This window comes from Paecilomyces variotii (genome assembly GCF_004022145.1).
Source record: "Paecilomyces variotii strain CBS 101075 chromosome Unknown C8Q69scaffold_11, whole genome shotgun sequence".
NCBI classification, from domain to species: Eukaryota; Fungi; Ascomycota; class Eurotiomycetes; order Eurotiales; family Thermoascaceae; genus Paecilomyces; species Paecilomyces variotii.
This window is the reverse complement of record NW_021167150.1, coordinates 726268-748835: the sequence shown is the minus strand read 5'-3', so window position 1 is coordinate 748835 and position 22568 is coordinate 726268. Positions and strand designations below refer to the sequence as shown.

General features: G+C 49.8%; 6 protein-coding genes across 6 annotated transcripts; 2 read left to right on the top strand and 4 right to left on the bottom strand.

Annotated features, from left to right (window-relative positions):
• Positions 1-108: 108 nt before the first annotated feature.
• Positions 109-1093, bottom strand: C8Q69DRAFT_488191 (Ccc1 family; the record flags this gene model as incomplete). The annotated part of the gene is made up of 3 exons (XM_028632038.1): positions 109-347; positions 437-527; positions 659-1093. The coding sequence occupies 3 exons, from the start codon at positions 1091-1093 to the stop codon at positions 109-111; spliced, it is 765 nt and encodes a 254-aa protein (XP_028482683.1).
• A 697-nt stretch (positions 1094-1790) lies between these two features.
• On the bottom strand, positions 1791-3874 carry C8Q69DRAFT_493212 (hypothetical protein; the record flags this gene model as incomplete). The annotated part of the gene is made up of 5 exons (XM_028632183.1): positions 3358-3874; positions 3055-3300; positions 2721-2993; positions 2056-2651; positions 1791-1814 (listed from the first exon to the last, which is right to left on the bottom strand). Exons 1-5 carry the CDS (start codon positions 3386-3388, stop codon positions 1791-1793), a joined length of 1170 nt encoding a protein of 389 aa, XP_028482682.1. The 5' UTR covers positions 3389-3874.
• A 973-nt stretch (positions 3875-4847) lies between these two features.
• C8Q69DRAFT_509613 (molybdopterin synthase small subunit CnxG) lies at positions 4848-5162 on the bottom strand (the record flags this gene model as incomplete). The annotated part of the gene is made up of 1 exon (XM_028633110.1): positions 4848-5162. The coding sequence occupies one exon, from the start codon at positions 5160-5162 to the stop codon at positions 4848-4850; it is 315 nt and encodes a 104-aa protein (XP_028482681.1).
• A 737-nt stretch (positions 5163-5899) lies between these two features.
• On the bottom strand, positions 5900-11056 carry C8Q69DRAFT_447160 (Cys/Met metabolism PLP-dependent enzyme-domain-containing protein; the record flags this gene model as incomplete). The annotated part of the gene is made up of 6 exons (XM_028629185.1): positions 5900-6943; positions 6994-7169; positions 7541-7884; positions 7934-7985; positions 8048-8245; positions 8299-11056. The coding sequence occupies 6 exons, from the start codon at positions 11054-11056 to the stop codon at positions 5900-5902; spliced, it is 4572 nt and encodes a 1523-aa protein (XP_028482680.1).
• A 4498-nt stretch (positions 11057-15554) lies between these two features.
• C8Q69DRAFT_500863 (kinase-like domain-containing protein) lies at positions 15555-16528 on the top strand (the record flags this gene model as incomplete). The annotated part of the gene is made up of 2 exons (XM_028632352.1): positions 15555-15950; positions 16019-16528. 2 exons carry the CDS (start codon positions 15555-15557, stop codon positions 16526-16528), a joined length of 906 nt encoding a protein of 301 aa, XP_028482679.1.
• A 1852-nt stretch (positions 16529-18380) lies between these two features.
• Positions 18381-22568, top strand: C8Q69DRAFT_79516 (hypothetical protein). The gene is made up of 3 exons (XM_028634043.1): positions 18381-19442; positions 19490-20870; positions 20935-22568. The coding sequence occupies exons 1-3, from the start codon at positions 18823-18825 to the stop codon at positions 22468-22470; spliced, it is 3537 nt and encodes a 1178-aa protein (XP_028482678.1). The 5' UTR covers positions 18381-18822; the 3' UTR covers positions 22471-22568.

Below are 22568 nucleotides of genomic sequence, written 5' to 3'. Positions count from 1 at the left end.
TCTTTCTTTCTCGATCATACAACACGCTAGGATCATAGCATGTAGTTGCTCATATAGTAGCAAATGTACCAGAATTACAGTAACACCCACTAATGTCCCTCCCCTCCCCTACCGCAAATTACTATGATCAATCCCATAAACGATCCCATAACTCGTCCCCGCTGCCAACGCACCCACCAAAAGCGTCTGCACCGCACCGTAAAACCCAGAGCGTTTCGTCTGGACGGTTACGTAGTTCTTGACGAAGCCGAAAACGAGGAGTATCACAAATGTGATTCCGATGGAGGCAAAAAGAGCGTCGACGACGTGGTGCATAGCGAAATAGGGGATCATGGGGAGAAGGCCTCCTGGAGTTTTCGTTAGGGGTTAGCAACCGTTGCCAAATATATAGGTAGTCGTCGGTAATGAGGGATAGCCATGTGCATAATGAACATACCAATAAAGTATGAAAGGCCCATTGTCGCAGCAGATATCCATGCGCGGGAAACATTGGGTTTTTCGAGTTTGAGTTCGAAATCCATCATGAACTTGACAAGAAAGATTCGATTAGCTTCATCAACAACATGGATAGAAAACAATATATATATATATATAAACATATATCCATAATTCCCCAACAGGAAACAGAAATAGTCCGCGAAAATATTATACTACTCACCTGCAACCACGCCTCCTCATCCTGAACCAAATAATCCACCACCCCCTGACACGCATCTCTCGTAACCCCATACTTTGCAAAAATATCATATATCTCCTCCTTCTCATCCTCCGGCTTAACACGCACTTCTTCTTCCTCTCGCTTGAATTCAGCCAGATACCGATCCCGATCCGTCACCGCAGCCAAGTAAGCCCCCAATCCCATGGAGATGGAACCGCTAAAAAGCTCAGCGAGACCGCCCACGATAACGAGTTTCGAGGACCCAAGACTTGATAACCCGGCTGTTAATGCGAAGGGGACAGTTAAGCCATCGGCAAAGCCGATGATTATGTCGCGGACGACATCTCCTGCGTTAGAGTGTGTTTCTGTCGCGCTGTGATAGAGTCGAGGGGGCTGGGAGGCGGTTTCGAGGGTGTTTTCTGTGTATACTGCCATGTTATGTTTCTGGCAGCTGGATAAGAAGGAATCTGGATCCTCTTTGCAGTACTCGATAGTGATAATATATTTTGATGTTCCTGCCATTCAACCAAATCCTCGTCCTTCCGGACGGAACAGCACACCCATAGTGACCATCCCCATTATATACACTTTCCCATTCACTATCCTTTCTGTACGATTTGTAAATTCTCTATAGAAACAATGAAGTATCTTCGCAGTGCGTCTTTACAGGAGACCAATCAGGAGAAAGCAATTTCAAAGCAATCAGGGCACGTAGCTGGTGCGGTTGACTGCTGGGTAGCCAATGATAGATGGGCGATTACCCAACATTCACCCCTTGTCCTGTTCGAGGCTGGGCTGTATACGCCACTTGGGACAAAGGGAAGGTCCTAATGGGTATAGGGGATGCAATTGTGGAGATTCGTGGGGTTATGGGGACGTTGTAGTGCAGATTTTGATTGATGTCGTGGGACGGAGAGGTTCTGGATATTATGCTCCTGAGGCTTACGGTGTTACTTACTTGGTTTCCCCAGAAATTGGTGCTGCTGACACTGCTCGATATTGGATATTAGAGAAACAAAGAAAGCGAAACTGTGCTTTTATTGTGACAAAGTACCGGATTTAGCCGCATGTATCTTTGTAAGGCTACAGGGATAGGATTGGGACGAGGGTTTCCTTTCAGTCATGAAAGGATTTATGCGGCCATTTGGTTGTATTTCTAAGTAAAAGAATGTTCAATCTATGTAACGCGACCAATGTAATATGCAAAAAGACAAAATTCAAGAACCAGATCCCTTAACCCCAAGCACAAGTACCACTCACCACAAGTGCCCATTCGGGTCAGTGGCCACGCGGGAAATGGAAGAATAGGAATTGTCAGGATTTTTAAACCTCGTCTCTGTCTCCTGCTGATGAAGCTCGAGTTCCTCTGTGAATCTCAGCCTGGTCTGTCTCTTGACGACTGCTGCCTTCCAGAGAAGAGCAGCAATTGTCAGAATACCGAGAACAGCCACGATGATGGAATAAGCCACGACCGTCTTCGTCAGGGCAGAGGACCAAGATAGTCCTATTCCGCCGTTCACTATCGCAAGTAGGATGACGGCTCGGCCGAAGTATCGATGTCCCACGCCGTAGTATGTAGAGCGCTGGAAAAGCTTGTAGAGACGATGGTGCCAGAAGCCTATGAACCACTGCACGAGCACGGAGACGAGAATGATGATTCCTATGATCTGATGTGCCGAATTGAATGATTCTGACTTCGTGTACATTGTGCTTAGGTAGAAGCCGAATAGTATGCCCACGATGGCTAGGATGGAGGCCAACGTCTGGTTGACCCAGTGCCAGCGGACGCTGGAAGGGAAGATCCGTAGGAAGATGACGCCGAGGGGCATGAAAACAACGAACGCGACGCAGGCAGCCAGACCGTGGATGATGGCCGGCCAGTTACTGTCGTGGGAAATGTGGCCGTCTTGTTGGGAGCCGGTTGCAGTCGTCAGGGACGATGGTATTCCACCTGTGCCGCCGGTAGCCTGCTTCATGTTCATGGAGAACCGCCCTGGTTGGAAGAACGTGTTAGTATAAAAGTATAAGAATTTCGCCATACTGGAATCTCTGCGACACTTACCATATTCAGAGTGCCGCTGGATGCTAGCTGATTTGGAATCGCTCTTGAGTAGGATGCTGTCTGCAGCCTTTGGGCCCAAAGCAAAGATCCAAGGCTGCGAGGTAGACTGCAAGTCCAGAGAGCCAGTCTTCCAGTGTGAACAGTTTGTGCAGCGAGCATTCACCGTCATTGTATTGTCCGCAATTCCGCTTCCTGGCAAGATGACCACATCGAGGGAGGAAGAGAAAACCGGTTCCTGCTCACCGGAGCAGAGACGAGGGCTAACAGTGACATCTAAAAGGGGTCAGCAGTCATGATAGATGAAAGTACCCAGCTCAGTACAATTTCTACATACTATCACCGTGTTCATTCGAGTAGAGAATGATCATCAACGAATCCTTCATCTGATTGCCGGTCCCCACGGCAATCCAAGAGTACTCTGTTGGGCCCGAAAGATGAAAATAGACATCCTCCGAGTTCTCAGGGATGTTAACAGCAAACGTGTAGTTGCTTGATGGTCCCTGTAACGGCAGGATGAAAACGCTGCCTGGCGTAGATTGCGTCTGTCCGACAACAGGGGCCACAAGATAGGACAGGAAGCCTGTTCAATCAGACAGTCAGAGGCATTTTCAGAAATCAGCTGTAGGTCAATACCTACCCAGTAAAGTAAACAACGTTAATGACACCATTTTGAATCAACGAAAAGACAATATCCTCCTCTGAAGGAAAGAAGATGGAATGCTAGACAGGACCGCATCCATTTTGACCACCTCCCGACTCCTTTTCCACGAGACATGTGGCTGCCTGCTGTACTCGTCATTTACCACGGCTGAGATACTGCTTTGACCCCAAGCTATTCAGTGAACTCGGAGACATCCATACATGCTGACAATCACACGTCCTACCATTGGCCACGTAGAGTCTTCCTGTGGAAGCTCGCCGATGGACGTGTCCGCTATTGGATCCTTGCACCCAGCCTGATCGACGAGTATGTCGCTGGAACGCCGTCATTGGCTGCGAGAAGTATAGTTCCGCGGAGCGTTGGAGCTTAGGGGCAACAACAACAATGGAGAAACGTGTGCCATATGGTACGGTAGTAGGTACGAATCTAGAAATTCTCCAGTCTATTGGTAGCTGATGGCGATGCTATTCTGGGATCGTTCGGACGATTGACATGCTCAAGTGGGTCGGGAAAAGCTTGACTGTGATTCCTATGTTTAGTTAGATCCGTGAAACTCTAAGCATTATTTGCTATTCAGATACATTTCCCGCGACAGGGAGATCATCGGGCCAAATTATGGTGAAACTGCATAGATGTACTGTAGTCGATTGGGCGTAATGAAGTATGTACTGTATGTATGTATGTGAAGACATGCCTTTTATGAAATAGTAAACTGCTTTTTAAAATATCCCATGGGTTCGTCCTTCTTCTCCTTCTTCTCCTTTTCCTTTTCTTCTTCTTCTTCTTCTTCTTTTCTAGAAAGCATCAGATCCTAAACCCCCGATACTTAACGGAAAAATAAGCAAATACCAAACATCCCAAATTCAGATACCAACATTCTGAAACAACAACATGCCGACAAATTGCAACCAGAAGACAACACGCATACCAAATAAACCCTGAAACAGAACTTCCCCTAGAAAGTGACTAATGACTAAATCTGACACGTATGCCCTCCGGTTCGAGCTTCTGTGCAATGATCCCGATATAGACATATAAACTAACTAGTTAGAGTGGTATCTTCCCTTGGTCGGTTTCGCAGACTTAATTACGTTAAACAATTGCGTTTTCTATTCAGAGGGACTATATTTAGCTCTGTTCTTATAAGTGAATATGATATAATGTTGTCATATTTCAAACACCATGCTCAAGTTTAGATATTCGAGAGAGGCTGAACCTCAAAATCACTTGCTTGTTATTAAGTACATAAACCAGACTCAAAAAAAAAAAAAAAAAGTCAAAGATAGGAAATATCCTTCAATCCATCCCCCAACTACCCGTCTACGCAAAGTACACCACGCCTGCTTAAACAGCACATAGCATAGCATGCGAAGAGCGCTGATAGATCAGATACCTACTTAACCACCCTTTCTCCGCGATCGTAACCAGTCCCATCAACATTCTTCCCATGGCGAAAAGCGAAAAGACTACCCCGAACTAACAGGCGGAATAATCCCAACCTCATCCCCCGGATTTATCATCGTCGCATCACCATCATCATCATCATCATCCTCATTAACATCCACATACTCCATCCCCAAACTAACCCCACAACTAACAAGCACCTTCTCCTTGATACCGGGATATCGCTGTTCGAGAACGCCAAAGAGCTTTGAGAGAGGTAATGGTGCAGGGAGCGATTCTGTTTGTTTCCGCGTGTAGCTGGCTGCGGTGGCGAAGTAGTGGATTTGGAATGTTCCGGTGGGTTGTGGAGGTGTGGATGTTTCCGATTTGGATGGCATTTTTTCGGGTGGTGTAAGATGTATGTATGTAGATGAATGAATGAAGAGGGGACTCGAGTCGATTCGATTTGTTTCGATTCGAGTTAATTGTGGTTTGTTGTTGATTTCGGAGAGATCAATCAATTAGATAGGTAGGTAGGTAGGTAATAATATGCATGCGATGGTTCGTCAGGTCGTTGAGATAACAGAGATAAGTAAGTCAAGCCGTGCGTAACATCACACTAGGTAGGTAGGTAGGTACTTCTGTCCGCGGGGATCTTCCTGCGTATATCCCCCTAGAGCAGTATTCAGCAATTACCTAAACTGTATCCCTGAACTGCATATCGATTCCCAGAGTATCGATGATCGATGATTGTGATTGAAAATCGGATGAAAACCGGCAGAATCGAATCTCCCCCCCAAAGTTTGGCGGGGTTACTTAGTGCGGGGTATTTATCTAGGTAGGTTAGGTACTTGGTGGAAAGTTACTTCCCGAATACTGCAATAGCAAGGAGTATACTAGTGTTTCGAAATTCGGATAGTAATATTATGATTAGACAGAATTAGATTTCTCTAGGGCGATGATTGGAAGGATGATTGAAAGTGTGACGATCATGACGGAATGGTGCATGCGGGGTTTTAATACTACTGCTGCTGCTACTACCTAGTTAGACAAGGGTTGGGTCGAGATGGTAATATCTCAGCAATGTATTGAATCTATTGTATCTAATCTATACTTATGATCGAGGGCCATTTATTTACGCTTCTTCCCCCAGCACAGCCCGGAACGCCGCAACCAAATCGTTCTTCAGATCCTCCCAGTTCTCCAGACCGACGCTGATCCGCAGCAGTCTGCGATCGATCTTGGCGTCCGTCATGGTCCGCCATTCAATAAGCGACTCGACGCCGCCCAGGCTGGTCGCGTGGTGGAAGAAAGAAAGCTTGGTCGGGACCTTCCGAGCATATTCCTCTTTCTTGAGAATGATAGAGAACACCGGACCGTACCCGTTCGGCATCTGCTTGCGAAGCCAGGACATGTCCTCTTTCTGAAGACTGGCATGGTACACCTTGTGCAGAGTGGCCTTCGCAACGGCCTCGTCACTGCCTGCCTGGGGATCCGACGTCTGCATAGCATTGTCCAGCCAGGCGACCAGTCGCTCCGCATTCTGGCTCTGACGCTGCACTCGGACTTCAAGAGTACGCAAGCTGCGCACCCCGAGCCAGCTTTCCATGTTTCCCATGACACTCCCCAGGTACAAGCGATCACCAAGCAGTTTATCATACCACGCCTTCTTTTGCGTGACCAGCACACCGCAGAGTACATCGCTGTGACCGCCAAAATATTTCGAGCCAGAGTGCATGACAAGGTCTGCGCCCCACAGGAACGGATCCTGCAGGCCAGGCGGAGCAAAAGTGCTATCCACGATCAGGAACGCTCCGCGAGAGTGCGCCTTCTTAGCATACTCCTCGATGTTCGAGGCTACACCGTGGGGATTGATTGGGGTCTCCAGGAGGACAACATCGCCAGCTTCCAGCTGCTCAGCCGGACAGTCAATGTCGAGCTGCTGCAGCCCTGTCAACCGCGACATCAAACCAATCACACCAAAACACCCATGGTAGTTCTCTCCGATTGAGATATGGCGAGGATTGAAGAGGACCAGAGCGGCATGCAACGCGGACAGACCCGAAGAATACGTCAGAGCGTGACCATTGGTGAGAGCAGAGAGGATCGTTTCGAACCGGGTTCCGTTCGGGGAGGTGAAGCGGGAGTAGATATGAGTCTTAGGGTCAGTGTGGTGTTCCTGGTCTGGTGAGCATTTTGAAAGCAAGACCAAAGGCCTCCAGAGCATACGGTAGCATCTGCCCACGGGACAAGATCCGCAGGGTTGTCAGAATATCTGTACGTCGTAGACAGGTGTAGCGGAGGGGCGACATCGGTGACATTGTTCAGAACATCGTCGGCATGCAGTGCCAAGGTAGCAGGGCGGGCTTTCTCAGGGTTCGCCATTCTTACTTGGTTACAAACTTCTTCGTTACAGGTTCAATTGCCCGAATACAATAGACTCAAAAAGGTGATCCTCGTTGAGAAGTGAAGGTACGGAGTAACTTAGTTAATCGGAGGGGGATTTGTCACAGGCGGGGTCGAGATAGCGCAATGTATGGGGAAGTCACGTGAAAGAATCCGCGAAAGGCAGAACATTGTTTAGGGGTATCATTATGGTACACATAAGAGGCATGGTATTCAAAGATCAGCATTGCAAGGGGTTGTCGTCCGCTTATCGACGGAGAGACTTCATTCGGGACGGCTCTTTCATCGTAGCAGGGATCACGGACCGGAAGTTGGTACGCTCTATAGGATGATTAGCCAGACCCATGTACAGATCCGGGTGAAATCTTACCTGACTCAGTGTCAAAAGCGATATCGATGTCGTCGTGCTCGCTGGGATACTCTGGCATATCCAGGCAGACGTACGGTGCCGACTCGTCGCCGGTCCTTGGCAGGGCAAACTTGGCGTCCACGATCCGAATGCCAAACTTCCCAGTCCGACCAAAGCTCTCCAAGGTGTCTGTGCTCTTCAGGACAAAGTTCATGCTTTTTCCATGACTGAAGTCGGCGAAGAAAGCCAGTAGCTGGATCGTACGATCCTGCTGAATCACCTGGATTCGAGCCATGTTCGCCTCCCATTTTTTGTAGATGGGAACCACCATCCTACGTCGCGAGATCGCGAATGTAGAGGCCATCCTACAGACATTAGCTGCGCGCTCATAATATTGACACTTCACAAACATACCCATCATAAAGTACCTTGAAGCCCGTCAAGGCCGCCTGGAAAGTATGCAGATCTAGTAGCACAATCAGCGTCTGTCCAAGGTTTTCGGGGGAGGGGGTATCCCTCAAGACTCACCCTGCAACGAAGCAAACTCGTATTTGCGGACCAGAGGTGTAGACTTCATGAGCTGGAGCAGTTTTGTTACAGTCTCTGGATAGTCCTTTGCGACCAAATTCTCCGCAACAGAAATGGTCATATCTTCCTGAGGAGGCCGGTACACATTCAAGACCGTCTTCTTGCCCACATCCAGTCCGATCTTCAACTCGCCAGGGCCTAAACAGAGTCAGCAACGTTCCAAGCTAGCTCAGGTCAAACCACCATCATACCTATATTGACGCGGTCCGTGACAGAACCCCACTCCGTGCTCACAAAGGTTCTCAGATGTTCCGACAAGATGGTCGGTCCATATCCATGCTCGACAAATCCGGGTTCCTGGTCGATAACGGAGGCCGCACCAGCCGGGAACTGGAGATGTGTGATTGCCGGCTGGCCCGAGAACACGTCGGCCGGCTGCTCGATGGCGAAAGAGCGTATCGGAATGTCAGAGATCTTGAACTCCTTGTCACTGGGGACCATACCCAGGAGAAGCGAATGCAGAGTTGTACGCTCCGCAACTTCATGGAATGTCATCAGCATCGAACGAGTTCTTCCGTCTTCCGTGACATTAAGCAGAAAGGCCGGAGATCCGTCTTCGCCGCGAAGATAGCCATACACAATGGGGGCGCCCTCTCCCAGCGCATGCTGCACGTTACTGAGCGTCTTGACTTTCGGGCTGGTCACGACAGAAAGGCGAAAACCGCGATGAGCTTCTCTCTTCCCGGTGCCAGTGGTGAGTGTGACAAACTTCTCGAACAAGCGGATGCGGCATCGTTGGATGGGCTCCGCAGGAAACGCCTTTGGTGTGCCCGGGTCCATGTACTGGAACACTTTCAGGGTGTTTTCGAACAGGACTCGCTCTCCCGGCTCTGGTTGCAAGCTCTCCTCGATCCGGCGGGTGTATTTTACGATGTTCCAGATAATCTTGAAATCGCTTTCGTCAAAGACGACGTCCAGCCGGAAGCCACGAGGAAGACGGACCTCGATAGAAAATGACTTGACCTGCCATTGCACATCGTCCCAAGTTGGGCCCTTCTTCCTATCTGACTGGATGACAATGTTGACCAGGTCATTTTGGCTGGAAATGGCCGCGAGAACGTACCAATCTCCGCGGTCGCGGATGATCGATAACACGCATGGGATGGCATACTGATCGGAATCATCGTCACCCGAGCTCACGTACGCACTGACGAACATGCTGCCGTAGGTGAAAAAGCGGGGAGTGTCACTCAAAGGCATCATTTCGGCCGTATTCGCCTTGGCAGCTCGGTCAACTACCATAGATTTCGTGGCCCCGGAAAGGATTGTCACTACATCAGGCGTGAACTGAGGATATTTGATCCACACCGATGTGTCCAGGCGCTGGTCGAGTACATCCTGTTCGGGTGCGGCCGCAATGATATTGTTTCGCTTCATCGACATCGTAAGCGCGCGGAGATGGCTCATCATCCCCTGGTGAAGTCCCAGCGTATCCGCCAAATACTGATCGCCAGTGCTGCTTGCGATAGCGAGAAGAGCATCCACGCCACCCTGGCCGTATCGAGCGATTTCTGCGAGCTGAGGGACAATCTCCTGGTTGATCCACAAAGACTTTGCAAGGTCAACGACCGCCTGCCGGGCAGCCTCCGCGAGATTGTGTTTCCGCGAACGCACAGCTGCCTCCAGGCGCGATCGTCCGCGCAGGAACCACCAGACCGCGGTTCTGATCCATTCTGCAAGCGGAGTTTCCAGCACAGGCTTGGAGTTAGCCGCAGCCAGTCGAAACAGAGGGTAGGATCGTTCCGCATAGGCCGCAAACTCCGCAAACGCACTGTCTCCGACTGCACTGGCGGCTGATCGCAAGGTCATCTTGGGTCCCGGGCTGGGCGCCTTGCCTCGACTGTCACGGCTCGTCGGCCGCGATCCATAATCTGAAGAATGGTCTCCGCCTCGAAGAACGGACCGGGGTGGCGGCGAAAGCACCTGGACCGGTGCAGCTGTTGGGAGGACGGACGGCAGAGTTGGTTCGGGCGTGTCAGATGGCCGCTCGTGAACTGCTGGAACTGGAGAAGCTCGTAGAGACACATTCAATGAGACGTCATCCGTGTCAGCGCTCAAGGACGTAAGCTGGGAATTGATAGACGGTCGTAGAGGCAGATTTTCCTGCTGTGCTCGAATGTCGTTCTCTGCATTATCCGGGGACATGGGTTCCTCCCGACGATGCTGAAGCGCGCGACCTTCCTCTGCACGCATCTTCGCCTGCACCCGTCTTGCGAAGGAGTTGGGGTCTGGAGAATTTCGTAGCGATAGCCGGGCGTCTCGATGGCCCGAACTCAAAGCCATCAAGAAGTCCGCATCCTGCGTATTCAGCAATAGAGGGTTCCGGGGAGCGCCCCGGGGCGAATCGTCCTCTGGTGTCGGAGGCTCATTGCTGATGGTGATCCCATCTGGTCTTCTTCCTGGCATTGAGGTGTCTAGGTGCAGTTCGGGGGCTCTCGACTGACCAGGGTAGGGCGCGTAACCCTGCTGCGAACCCGCCTGGACTGAGCTCTGGCTCCTCGACCGGTGGTGAGACCGATAGATTTCCACCGTGGGAACCTCGCACTCGTCACCGCCTTCACCAATGACATCGGGAGCATGGCGACTGAAGGAGACCTTCAATCCTCGCCTGTGTGGTTTCTTGGGGGCAGACCTGAACGTGCTCGCCGGCGGGACGAGATCGTGCGCGGACGGTGGGGAGGAGTGCGGAGAGGCACTGGGGGTCTCGTGCGACGCAGGCCATCGTTGCGACACGGAGACATCTATGCGAGGCGCTGGGGGGACAGCTCTCGGGGGGAGCTGGGTCTGATGGTTGTGGCGTGCGGTATTCAAGAAGTCCTCGACCTGTTGGTCCGTTGATTTGTGACCGTTCTTATCTTTCGAAAAGAGCTTGCCTTTCCAGTTGTGTCTGTGCTTCACCGGCTTTGGTTGTTCAGCGGCCACAAAGGCAAAGGGGTCCTCTCCAGCCATGTCGACTGTATCCGTCACCGTCACCGTTAACCGTCACCGTCAACGTCAACGTCAACCTTAACCCAACGCGAACTACCTGTTGGTGATGGCAGCACAGGCGATGATCATCGCAGAGTCGGTCAATGCGGAGGAATTGGGGGATGAGGGAGTTGGGCGGTTCATATGCTGGCCCTCTGATTCCCTTGTCGCGCGACTGGGGGATCGACAGGGGGTATTGATCGGTCCCCTTTGATAAGGACTCGTCAGTGGGGTTCGAGTAAAGACTGCCAGCCACCAGGGCGGACGGAGTCCTTCAACGATGTTGTAGCAGAAACAGAAGAAGCAGTAGTAAAAGAAGCAGCAGCAGCAGAAGTAGGATAAGCAGATCGTCAACCGGTGACGGGATGCAGAGGATAATATAAACGAGCGAGAAAGAAAGGCCGACGGAGAGAGGGGTGTCAGAGCTTCAGGGCATTCGTTGTCTGGTGGAGTACCTGGGACCCAAGATCTACCCCGACCCAATTAAAGCGTCATTCCTCGCTCCCAGCTTCGCACGACTGAAGGGGGACGAAAGAAAGGGCGCGAGGGATCAGAGGGACACAACAAAGAGAGGTGTCAGCGATGGCGGACGGTGGCGAGTCGGCAGGGAGGAATAAGTTCTATGTGCTCGCCATGTTTCCTTCGATGTGCTTGCGTTCTTGCTTCTGTTGTTACTGTGTCCAGTATTATTATTATTCTTCTTCTTCTTCTCCAGTAGGGACGTCTAACTAACTAACTACTCTGTAATACAGAAGGACCGCATATCGTTATCACGTGCTCCACCCGAGACGACGGAGCAGTTGCAGCCATCGACGCTGGTGTTTCTAACGGCGAGCTACAGGTGTTTGTATGGTCCTTATATATAATAATACAACAATCAATAAAATAATAATATAACACACACAACCAATATCCTCTAGAATACTACCATACTCTGTACATCCACTACAGCATCCATCATCCCGGTCTCACCGTCTTCTTCCCCGTACAACCATTAACCAGTTACTCAGGGCCAACCGGGGACTTCTTCTTGGCTGTCGGCTGCTGGTGAAACCACGCTAAGCCCGCCCTGGCCAGCGCGTCGTCTCCTCCTCGGCTGCTGATTGGCGGACAGTCCCCAACTCCCAGGCACGCATTATTCACAGTTCACACATTGCTCGGGCTCTCTGCGGGCCTTCAGCCAGTGTGCATCAACCTCGCTGGGATTTCGCTTCAATGAGGAATTACAGTACAATAATCAATACTCTCTTCTGATCATTTCTATTGACCTTCAGGCTGTTGTCTTTGAGTTTCTGTCGTTCTTAACTTCCTCTCTTTTTTCTTTCTTTTTCTTTTTCTTTTTTTTTTTTTTCCTGGAAATCCTCATAAATAGAATCCACGGGCGCAACCACTCGGCAGGTACGTCATCGCCCCGCGATGATCCAGGGGACAAATCGACCATCGCGGAAGAGATGGGCTTGGTTTCACGCCTGGTCCCAGCACCTCATTCTCCGGGTCTCACGCTCATTTTATTCCCTCGATCTTATTATTAATAAACTACTGTACCCTTTGTGTCCCTAAAATCGTCTGATCTAATAATTAACTGGACAATTAAATACAGAGTACTCCGTATGGTAGTCGTCATGGTAGAACAGCATCGCATCGACTCCAGTCAAAGTCAACTCACAGTGTGTACATATTATTCCTAACGATCCAGCACGGCAAGCAGATCCCCACGGGCGTTGCAGATCGATGGATCCCGCTCCCGTCCGAGCTCAGACAGACTCAACGCTTGCCGTCATCCTGAATGTGATTCATCATGTCCATCAACCAGTGAATAATAATAATTCTTCCTGTCCACGAGATAGTTAGATAGAGTTATGATGCTGATGTGTAGCAGACTTACTACTTGCGATCTCGACGAGAAAGCTATCCAAATAAACTCACAGATAAGCAGCGGGCTAGAATGCCATCGAACGTGCTCTAACTGGACATAATACTCCGTATCCCTGATATCTCTGGCTGCTCGCATACTACTTATATGTAGAATCATGCTGTGCCATCGGTATTGCGTTGAAACCAGGCCAGCCATCCGACGTCGCTAATTATCTGCGGATGAATCTCACTATTCGACTGGCTCTTCTTTTTTCTACGTATGTTTCTTCAATCGAATTCCGTATGCTACAATAGCGGGATACCAGACACGGTCGTTGAACTTTAATCACGTCGACAACGAGAAACATAACATTATAACCGTCGTCAGCAGTTCCTCCTTTTTTCTTGGACTTTTCACTAGATCACTGACAGCGGAACCCTACCATAGCCAGGAAGAGTAATACTGTCAGTGAGGGATAAAAACACCGCGGCACGTGCCCAGGGAGCATTCCACTGTACTTAGCGGAGACGATTCTTTCCCCGGAGCCCTCTCTTCTCTACCTACTTAAACAGAGACCATCCAACCGAGTGCACACAGGGAACCCTCGCAAGAACTACCCAATTCACGTTCACTAAAGAAGGGATGGACGTATGCAACATCCTATCATCTGAATCATTATCCCTAGTAACTAAGTTGGTTATCTGATTTTGCTGGATCACCTCTTCAACGCTCCTCACTGCTTCGGTCTCCACCAGTCATCTCCAGCTCACATTTTTCGGCTTCGAAAGCCACAACCGTACTCTACTCTACATAACTCGGCGTTCAACAATAGAATTGCAACCGATCGGAAGTCCCGGGACGATCCCAGAACCCGTTACGCCTCAAAGCTTAGCTTGGTCGTCTATGGTGAGAGTCTCCAGTGGGAAATCATATACGGTCATTGCGCTGTCTTGAGGACCTAGTTGTTGCATTCCCAGGGGTATACCGTCGAAGCTACGTTATTGACTTTGATTTCGAACGGGATTGACTCTCTGGTGGAATCGCGCCGCTTTTTGTTCCTAAAAACGTGCACACTCGTCTCTGTGGAAGAGAAAAGGTATTTGTATGCTTATGCTTCTCGATCTAACTGTCACGGGGGAACTGGCAGCGATACTCGAATATCAATCGTTGACTATCCCATGTGGACGTGTTCGAGAAATATACGCAGAAGCAACGCACTTTTGAATTCGCTGGATATTTGCGTGTCGACTGTCGGATAGAGATCCTGAGGTTCTAAAAGTCGAAAAATGCGCATCGCATCTGAAGAGAATATTTCCGGTTTCTACACTTATCCCAGATTTGCAGCATACAAATGAGGGCTGACACGGAACATAGAGTGGTGGTAGGTCACTGGAATACCCCTTCCGTTCTGTCAATGGACTGTCCGACTTGGTTTTCAAGGTGATTGATCGCTTTGGAAATACACACTTCATTGGATCTAAGGTGAGGCTCGTCATACATGTCCACGCAACGAGATGACCTACTTTGCCTTTGACAGGGGACTGCAGGCTTCTTTTGCAATATACTCTATAACTGGAGTTGAACCATGTCACATTCATCGAGTGCATCAATGGAAGAGAGAAGAGACAGGCGTCTATGTTCAGATCCTTTGATATTGTGAAAGCATGATCCGTGAGAGTAGCAAAGACATTCTCGCCTCTCAAGATCTCCGATTCTCTTCAGTTCACAGGAGATCCCTCTGATAACCATACACGGAAACTCAGTCATAAGATCAGCAGCGTCATTCGAAGCAGAGTATACCCACTGATATATTGGCAGATGGCAATCCTTCTTGTGGCACTTCCGCGAATTCTTCCCGATGCGATTAACCTGTAGTACATTACGGGTGATTTCTCTATCGCTGAGGTCTTCCATGACTGTTTTCAAGTCAGTCTTCGTATTTATATGAATGTGTTAGTGATGATAGTCGGGGTCAAATAGGAAATCCAGCTCCAACAGCGTTTAGTAGATTAGAAACACCGTCGCTGAAGCTTTTCTGAGATGTATTTCTTGACTCTGGTTCCTTTAGACAGTTGATCTAATTGTATTTCCAGAACGGCAGTTCTAAGGATAGTAGGAGAACCGCTCTGTACCCTTCCTCTAGTCATATCAAATAACTCCATCATGCTTATCATCCGCCAGACTTACAACATCATCACCCAAGCGAATATCATGTTTCGTGTTTGGAACACTGCCGCCAATGCTGACCAGAAGACGATCCTTGACTGACGGAGAACTTCTCCCCATATAACTGGTGAGAATTGCCGTGGTACTTTTGCTTGGTTACCCTGTAGGCAGGCAATAACGACGTTGTGTCCGCCAAGTTCATCAACAACGTAGAAGTCGGTGTCATTTTTCTTGATGGGCAAAGGTCTATGCTCGCATGTAACGAACCCAAGAAGCAGATAGTAATATCCAAAGCGGAACATATGCAGACATATCAACACGTGATATTCGCAAGGAATTGACGACCTAGGTAGGTAATTGGAAGGGCGTCAAAGGAAGTGTCCTAGCTATCGCTTCGCTAGCACTCAACATAAGGAGAAGCGACCCTCCAATGTTTAATAGTACTTTGCCTCTCCCACCATGACGAACCCATATGAAGCAGACCCAGAAAAAATCCCTCCAACCGACTTATACGCGGATGTACCCCTTTATGGTCGATACTACCCGAAACCTGACGACTTCCGCGTTGATTTCCAGCATGTCAACTCCCAGACTACAGACTCCCTGAGATACTGGACCTTTGTTATTCAACTCTGTACTGAACAGATCCGAATCTACCCTTCTGATGAAGGAGGCCGCGATGTTTTTGCTCTTGGTAGCGTGATCGTCAAGTCCAGCCATCTCCACGCGCACGACGGTCCTCAATATACAGAGATTGACTTCTCATACGCCGATGCCAATGAGATTCAAGCAATTGCTCTGGCAAAGACCGTTCTGAAGGATATCAAAGTTCCAGAGATCTATTTTGCCGGCAAGGTACTTACTTCCTTCCTCTTGCCAACTAAGTTACTCGTTTGTCGACTCAATAACTCATGTCCGCTTAGATCAATGGTCGCCAAGTGCTCGTCCAAGAAAGGCTTCCAGGTGTTGCACTCTGTGTTGCATGGCCTTATCTCTCAAAAGAGTCGAAAAACTCCTACAAAGAACAAGCCAGGAAAATACTCCGTCAACTTCACACTATCAAACCCACAGAGACACTTCAACTTCAATCTCGCTCTCACGTGGTCCCAGACCCAAACATACTTACCAACGGTCGAATCAATCAATTAGAAATGGAGATCCTTTTCTCAGCCACCAATCATAATAATCCAGATATGAGCTTCATGCATAACGATTTGACTCTATCTAACTGTATCGTTAACAATGGTTCAATCGTGGGGCTTATTGATTGGGAAATGGCTGGGTTTCTCGGCTGGAAGACCGCTGGAGAAGTCCATCGTCGGATTAGAACGCCACAATTGGAGCATTTCGTGAATGCTAATTTGAGTAAGGAAATGCTGGAGGATATAATGTTTTGGAATGATCTATATGATGAGGATGCGCCGGACAATTAGGCTAGACATCCAAAGTGGTCGTTTTCGGCGTCGATTTCACGGGGCCTCGGATATTCTAGTTACATATGTAAGTAACTATTCGAGCATGTTAATTCTCTTGCTAAATAAGTAGAGTTATCTACGCCGTTTGCGCTCTTCACAGAACTAGTTCTCTATGTCTCTATATACTGTTCAGTAGTATATATATGCCCCCGTGGTGCGACGTTACATTATATTACTTACTGATATGAGACGAATATTGCTATAAACTTTAACTTAGGACTATTTATTATTATTGGATAAATATATACAGTAGTTAGATCTTATCGCTTACTACGCCGTATTACCTCTTAGCTCAGCTCAGCTTACCTTCTCTTAACTAACTGGTTAGTTAATACCGTTATTGATTTATAAGGCGTCCCTCGTTTTCTGAGGAACTTTTCTCATTTTTATTAGTAGTGCCCTCGTACTTTTTTTTTTTTTTTTTTTCTTAAGTGTGCGGTTCAATAGTGAAACATGACGTATCACGGAGATACCCGAGGAAATTTTATCTTGGTTGTTGATTTTTATCTTTATCTATATTGGGACTAAGAAGTACGGGGGGGAAAGGTTAGGTTATGCTGAACCATGGATCGAGGCCATAGTGATCGTCCAGGGGGGGTTGTCGTGGTTACTGCATTAGATAAAATATTCAAGTTTTCTAATCTGGGAAAATAGTTATACTATAATGATAGTTAGGAGCGCAAATATTCTAATATTAGCCAAGATGAGAATTATTAATGATAGCCGTTAAGGGGTAATTAACTGCTTGTAGAGTATTTTGAGCTTTCCCACTAAGTATTGCTCCCCTAATCAGCAAAGCCCGTGATATATTTTTATCATCTAGACTATCTAAGCTAACTATTCACGGGGCTGTGTGGCTTATACTAAAAGGCTGTGGTTTAGGACGCTAAGACCAGCCCGAATCCTTTACTGGTTAGGCCGCCTGTCAGCAGACACCAGTTGGATGAAGCTGAGACAGATAAACAAATCCGGAGTAGTTATTATTATTGAGTATATTTCGGAAACCTGGTCGATACTTACCACGCAGAATACGATAAGAGCACGTACAAGGCTGTCCTCTACGGAGTATCCCCGAAGAGACATTCATGCGAGATCCCGTGTCGTGTGGAATGGATTCTTGCAAGACTCGTCGTCCAGCCACGAATCAACCGGAGCATCGCGACTTTCCTGACACGAGTGAGACACCAGGAGAGATTAGACAAATGACAAGCACGTTTCCACCAGTCAGGCGGGGGATGGGGAGCAGAGTGTCGGTCGGTCTGCTTCTGTCATTGCTAGACCGGTGTAGTCCACCGTAGTGCCTGGAAGCCTCCTGTGGAGCAGGAATGTAAGGAGTCGCTTTGTGTTGTGTCCAAATTTGGAAGTCCATACTCTAGATGGTGTTGTAGATGCCGTTTAGAGGCTTCGGTTCGGGCAGAGTTGGCCTAGTTGGGACAGTCAATACTTTTTTTCTTTTCTTTTTTAGCACGAGAACTAACTACTCCGTACGTAGCCCACAATGGCACAAGTAGTTAGCAACTTGGTGATAATCTCTGTGTTGTCGGATCCGCTTTCGATAACTAACTCCCTTATTATTGTCTCGTCATAGGCCGTGGGGTCGAACGGCTTCGAAACTCGAGGATTAGGAGGGGAGCGTTGTGTTTTAGGAGTGAGGACTGTCGATCAATCAATCAAGCAGGGACGGGCGTTCAGGATCCCCTCGTTAAACCATTTGAGGCCGAAGCGAAGAAATCCAAGTGGGCTTTGGGGGTTTCCAAGATTAGAGTCTCGTGCGGTTGGCCCACCGCCCGGCCCGATACGCTGAAAGCTGAGGCTTAGACGCGCATTCCGCCTTTTTCACCGTCGGGGGTTTTCTCTTTAGACAACGTCACCTCCATCAGAGCTCACATCTCTGTTCTGCTCGTTTGCTCTTGATCGCCATCTTCAGAATCTAACTCTCTGCCGCCAGCGACGGACGGTGATGTTTGGTGGCCTGTGACGGACGGAGCTGGGCCAATTGGGGCCAAACAATGCGGAGGTGATCAGCCATTTGTTACGTCCGATACCCAAAGCCTTACGAAGGAAAATCCCATCGCCAACGGCTACGCTTTATTCCCTTGCTCCCGAGAGTGCCTTAAGTCGAGTTGGAGGGTTATAAGGACTGGCAGGAAGGGCAAAACAACAGAGATAGGAACATACGGAAAGCTCTGCACATCGTGGAGCAAAGGAGCTGGAGGGGCTGACTGCCCCAGGAGGTCGTCCCTGTCGCAGTGATGCTCAACATGGATGTGGGACATGATGTGAAATGGGAGGATACTTCACGCTGGGGGCAGTTGTGGTCCATCTCTCAGCCGCAAGAAGTTCCATATCGACGGAGCAGCATAACCGCAGAATGCTCTCGGTTCCACCCCGACGATAATGCTTTTCCGCGACGGCGAACGGCACGTTACCACAGTGGTTCATTAGGAATTATTCTACTTCTGTTTCTCATATCACTGGTCTCTCCAGTTGCGGGTGCCTTCGTGAACTTCGAGAACTGTCTCGAGAAGGTTATTATCGATTCTAATCCTCTCCAACTTCAGTTCGTTCCGCTGAACGCCAGTGTTGTATACGACCCCAGCGATACTTTACATACTCTTAATGTTACGGTCTACGGCAACGTGTCTGGTCTTGCAACTGACGAGGCATATCCTGCCCCCGATGATCCGCAGTGGTCGAATCCCAACGACACGCTGGGCAAGATCATTGATCTGAGCAAGTCCAATAACAAATACACAACACTGTTCACGAAACTCAATGTCCTGAGCTTCACCCCGTATGATAATGCGTCACGGTTCTGTACTTCTGTCACCCAGGGGCAGTGCCCCTTGGGACCGGTCTTTTATGCCAATGCGTATGTAGCGTCTATTCCCGATGATTTCCGCCGCTGACGATCAACAGGAGCGATTTATCCGAGTTGCGAGCCTTCTCCATTCAGCATGATATGCTGACGTCGTATCGCTTCGCGACCATAGTCCCGACACTGCGGGTGAGATCTGGAGACGCTTCCAACGCCGACCTTGCATGCATATCCATGAATATCACCCCGGACATTGGCGCGACTCTGGGTGATACTTTCAGATACGTCCCTCTCATAATCTTGGTGGCCGTCGGCATTGCCACAGTAGTGGCAGCAATGTACAGCCCGTGGGGTTCGACGGACCCGTTTCGGTGGACAACCAATTATGGACGCGATCAAGATCTCCTGCGTCTAGTTACGCCTGGGTTTGCGGACTGTCTGCAATATATCCAATTTGTCGTCTTAACTGGAGGGTTAAACCTCGACTATCCGGGTTTCTACCAGCCTGTGGTCAGCCGAGCAAGCTGGTCTACCCTGATGTTTAACCAGAGTTTTGTTAGTCATAACGAAATCAACCCAGTCCAGGATGGCGTCTATACCGTCAACGCGACTTATGGTATGGCACGGCTGGGCCAGCACGTTGGCATGGCTGAGGCGGACGACATTTGGCCAGGGATGGCCATCTACCTTCTGCTCATTCTGGGAGGAGTCACCGCTCTAATCCAGGTTGCCTTTGCCTTACGCTGGCTCCACCGTCAGATTGCAAACGTACCCGAGGAAGATCTTCGTGCAAAAAATATGCCTTTCACCGTGGGTAATGTCATTCGGGTTATGTTCAATTACCTACTGCTTCCACTGGTATCCCTGTCAATGTTCCAGTTGGTCGTTGCAAACCACTCGCCTGTTGTTGCGGTCACCTTGGCAGTCATTTTTATCGTGGTGTTGGTCGGGTTTGCCGTGTGGCTGATACGGTTGATCGTCAGCACTCGACCCAGGTCTTATCTTTTCGACGATCTTTCGACTGTGCTCCTCTATGGCCCGTTATACAACACCTTTTCCGATGATGCGGCGCCGTTTGCATTGATCCCCGTATTCCTTACTTTCCTGCGGGGAGTTGCAATCGGTGCATTGCAACCTTCGGGTATAGCGCAGCTTGTGCTTCTAGCAATCTGCGAAGTCATTTTTGTCCTGACCCTCGTTGCATTCCGCCCATTCCCTTATGCGACTTCCATGAATCTCTACCACACCTGTTTCTCTGCCATCCGGTTTGTCGTCCTCCTGCTTAGCGTCACGTTTGTTCCTTCGCTGGGCGTCACGGAGGGTTCTCGAGGCTGGATCGGATACATTATCTTGTTTATCCACGCTGCTGTGCTCGTCTTTGGGTTCTTTCTCAACGCGTTGCAGACCCTGGTTGAGGTCGCGGTGCGTCTGGCTGGCGCTGGCGGTTACGAAGGCGTTGCAACCAGAGGTGGTCTCACTAAGGTTTGTTGATCCCCTTATGGTCACCATATGCATGATATGCCTAAGCTAATGCTTTGTCCTCTAGGTCTTCGGTATGCGTCAATTGTCCCGTCGCTCACCGCGCGCCGTCACTCGTCAAAGCATGAACTCCGAAGCTGCCATACTGGGTGGCGTGGATGATAGAAGATCTGCTCAATTCGACGGGTCGCGAACGCGGAGCTTTTCAGGGAGTTCCGCTTTACTCCTCAACCGCGGAGACTTGGACCTGGGCAGCATACAGGGCCGCGGCCATAGCCGAGCCAACAGTAGTGGACCTTATACCCCAACGAGTCTCGGAGGCAGTGGGATTATCAACGGAGCCGGTTATCAGGCCATGGGCAATACGTCGCCCAAAGTTGGTCCGATCATCGGGATGGAGATACATGACCCGTACTACCGTCCACCGCGGCCACGACGCAAGACTCTGGAGGGTGGTCAATCACAACGATCTGACGAGCCTGGCCAGAAACAGTCGAGCAACAGCGACGCAGAAGATGAGATACTGGATGGCCCATCTGGAGCCACTCCGGCCGCTGCCTACCTGGGCGCTTCGAGGGACGACCCAGATTTTGACGACGGTCGGCCAGTCAGGAAGGATTATGCAGTCCGTGAAGTTGATTTCTATTACCGTGTCCGGGGACCCGCGCTGTCTCACACAGGCACTCGTAAACTGAAAACGGGCCCTGCTGATCCCACGGGTCCTGTGTCGTCGGCAACTGGTTGGTTCCGCAGTATCTTCGGAGGGAAGACCAAGGAGAAAAACAAAGGCTTCGAGGTCGTACGGAGTGCGCGTGCTCCGCCCCCTGGGCTTTTCCCGCCGCCTGAAGGCGAAGAATTCCATGAGCCTTACCGGGATGATCCTGGAGCCCGCGATTCCGACGACCGGAGAGCTGGCGGGTTATCGCGTACACATTCGCGACAGCTATCCGAAACCGATACATCCTACCGTGACTCGGATGGCGACGACAACACTCGGCCCAGTGCGCTGCAGCCCCCGAGCTTGCCCCGGATTGATTCTGGTGGTGAGGTAGAACTTCCGGATCGCACAGGATCTCAACGGGAGCCACAGGCGCGCTCTGATGATCCCGACCAGCCTCCCGTGCCGAGGAAGAGCTCCAAGCGACTATCATACATCAAGACGGAGTTCGAGGACTCTGCGAGGACATCAGAGCTGTTGTCACCGGCTGGAGAAGAAGATGCGACTCCACGGCCATACGACCCGCCTGGATCTCGATCGACCCCTGTGCAGTCTCCAGATTCGCAAACTGGCCGGTTACCCTTCAGCACGCGAGAGCCCAGCAACGGGGATCGAACCGCTTCTATGTCGTCAACTGTCGCGTCGACAGCGTCCAGCGCTCCCAATACCGTTCTGGACGAGCACGGTCAGCCTCGACACGCTTCCGTGCTTGGGAACTTCGCCTCGGACACTCGGCACGATCGACCTTCGAGTATGGGTCATGTTGCTCAATATCGGACCCGCGATCACATCCACGAAGCCAGCCCTGAGGAGACTTCGTTCCGGGGCAGCGCGGCGGAGCTCGTACGGTCGACGTCTCAACAGTCTGTGGAGGACGATGACTGATGTCCTCCATTCTTCAGGACCAGGCTTGGGCAAGAAGCGATTTCTTTTTCGAATACGGGATATTTTCAGGTATTTTGCTTTATTCTTCCGCCTTGTCG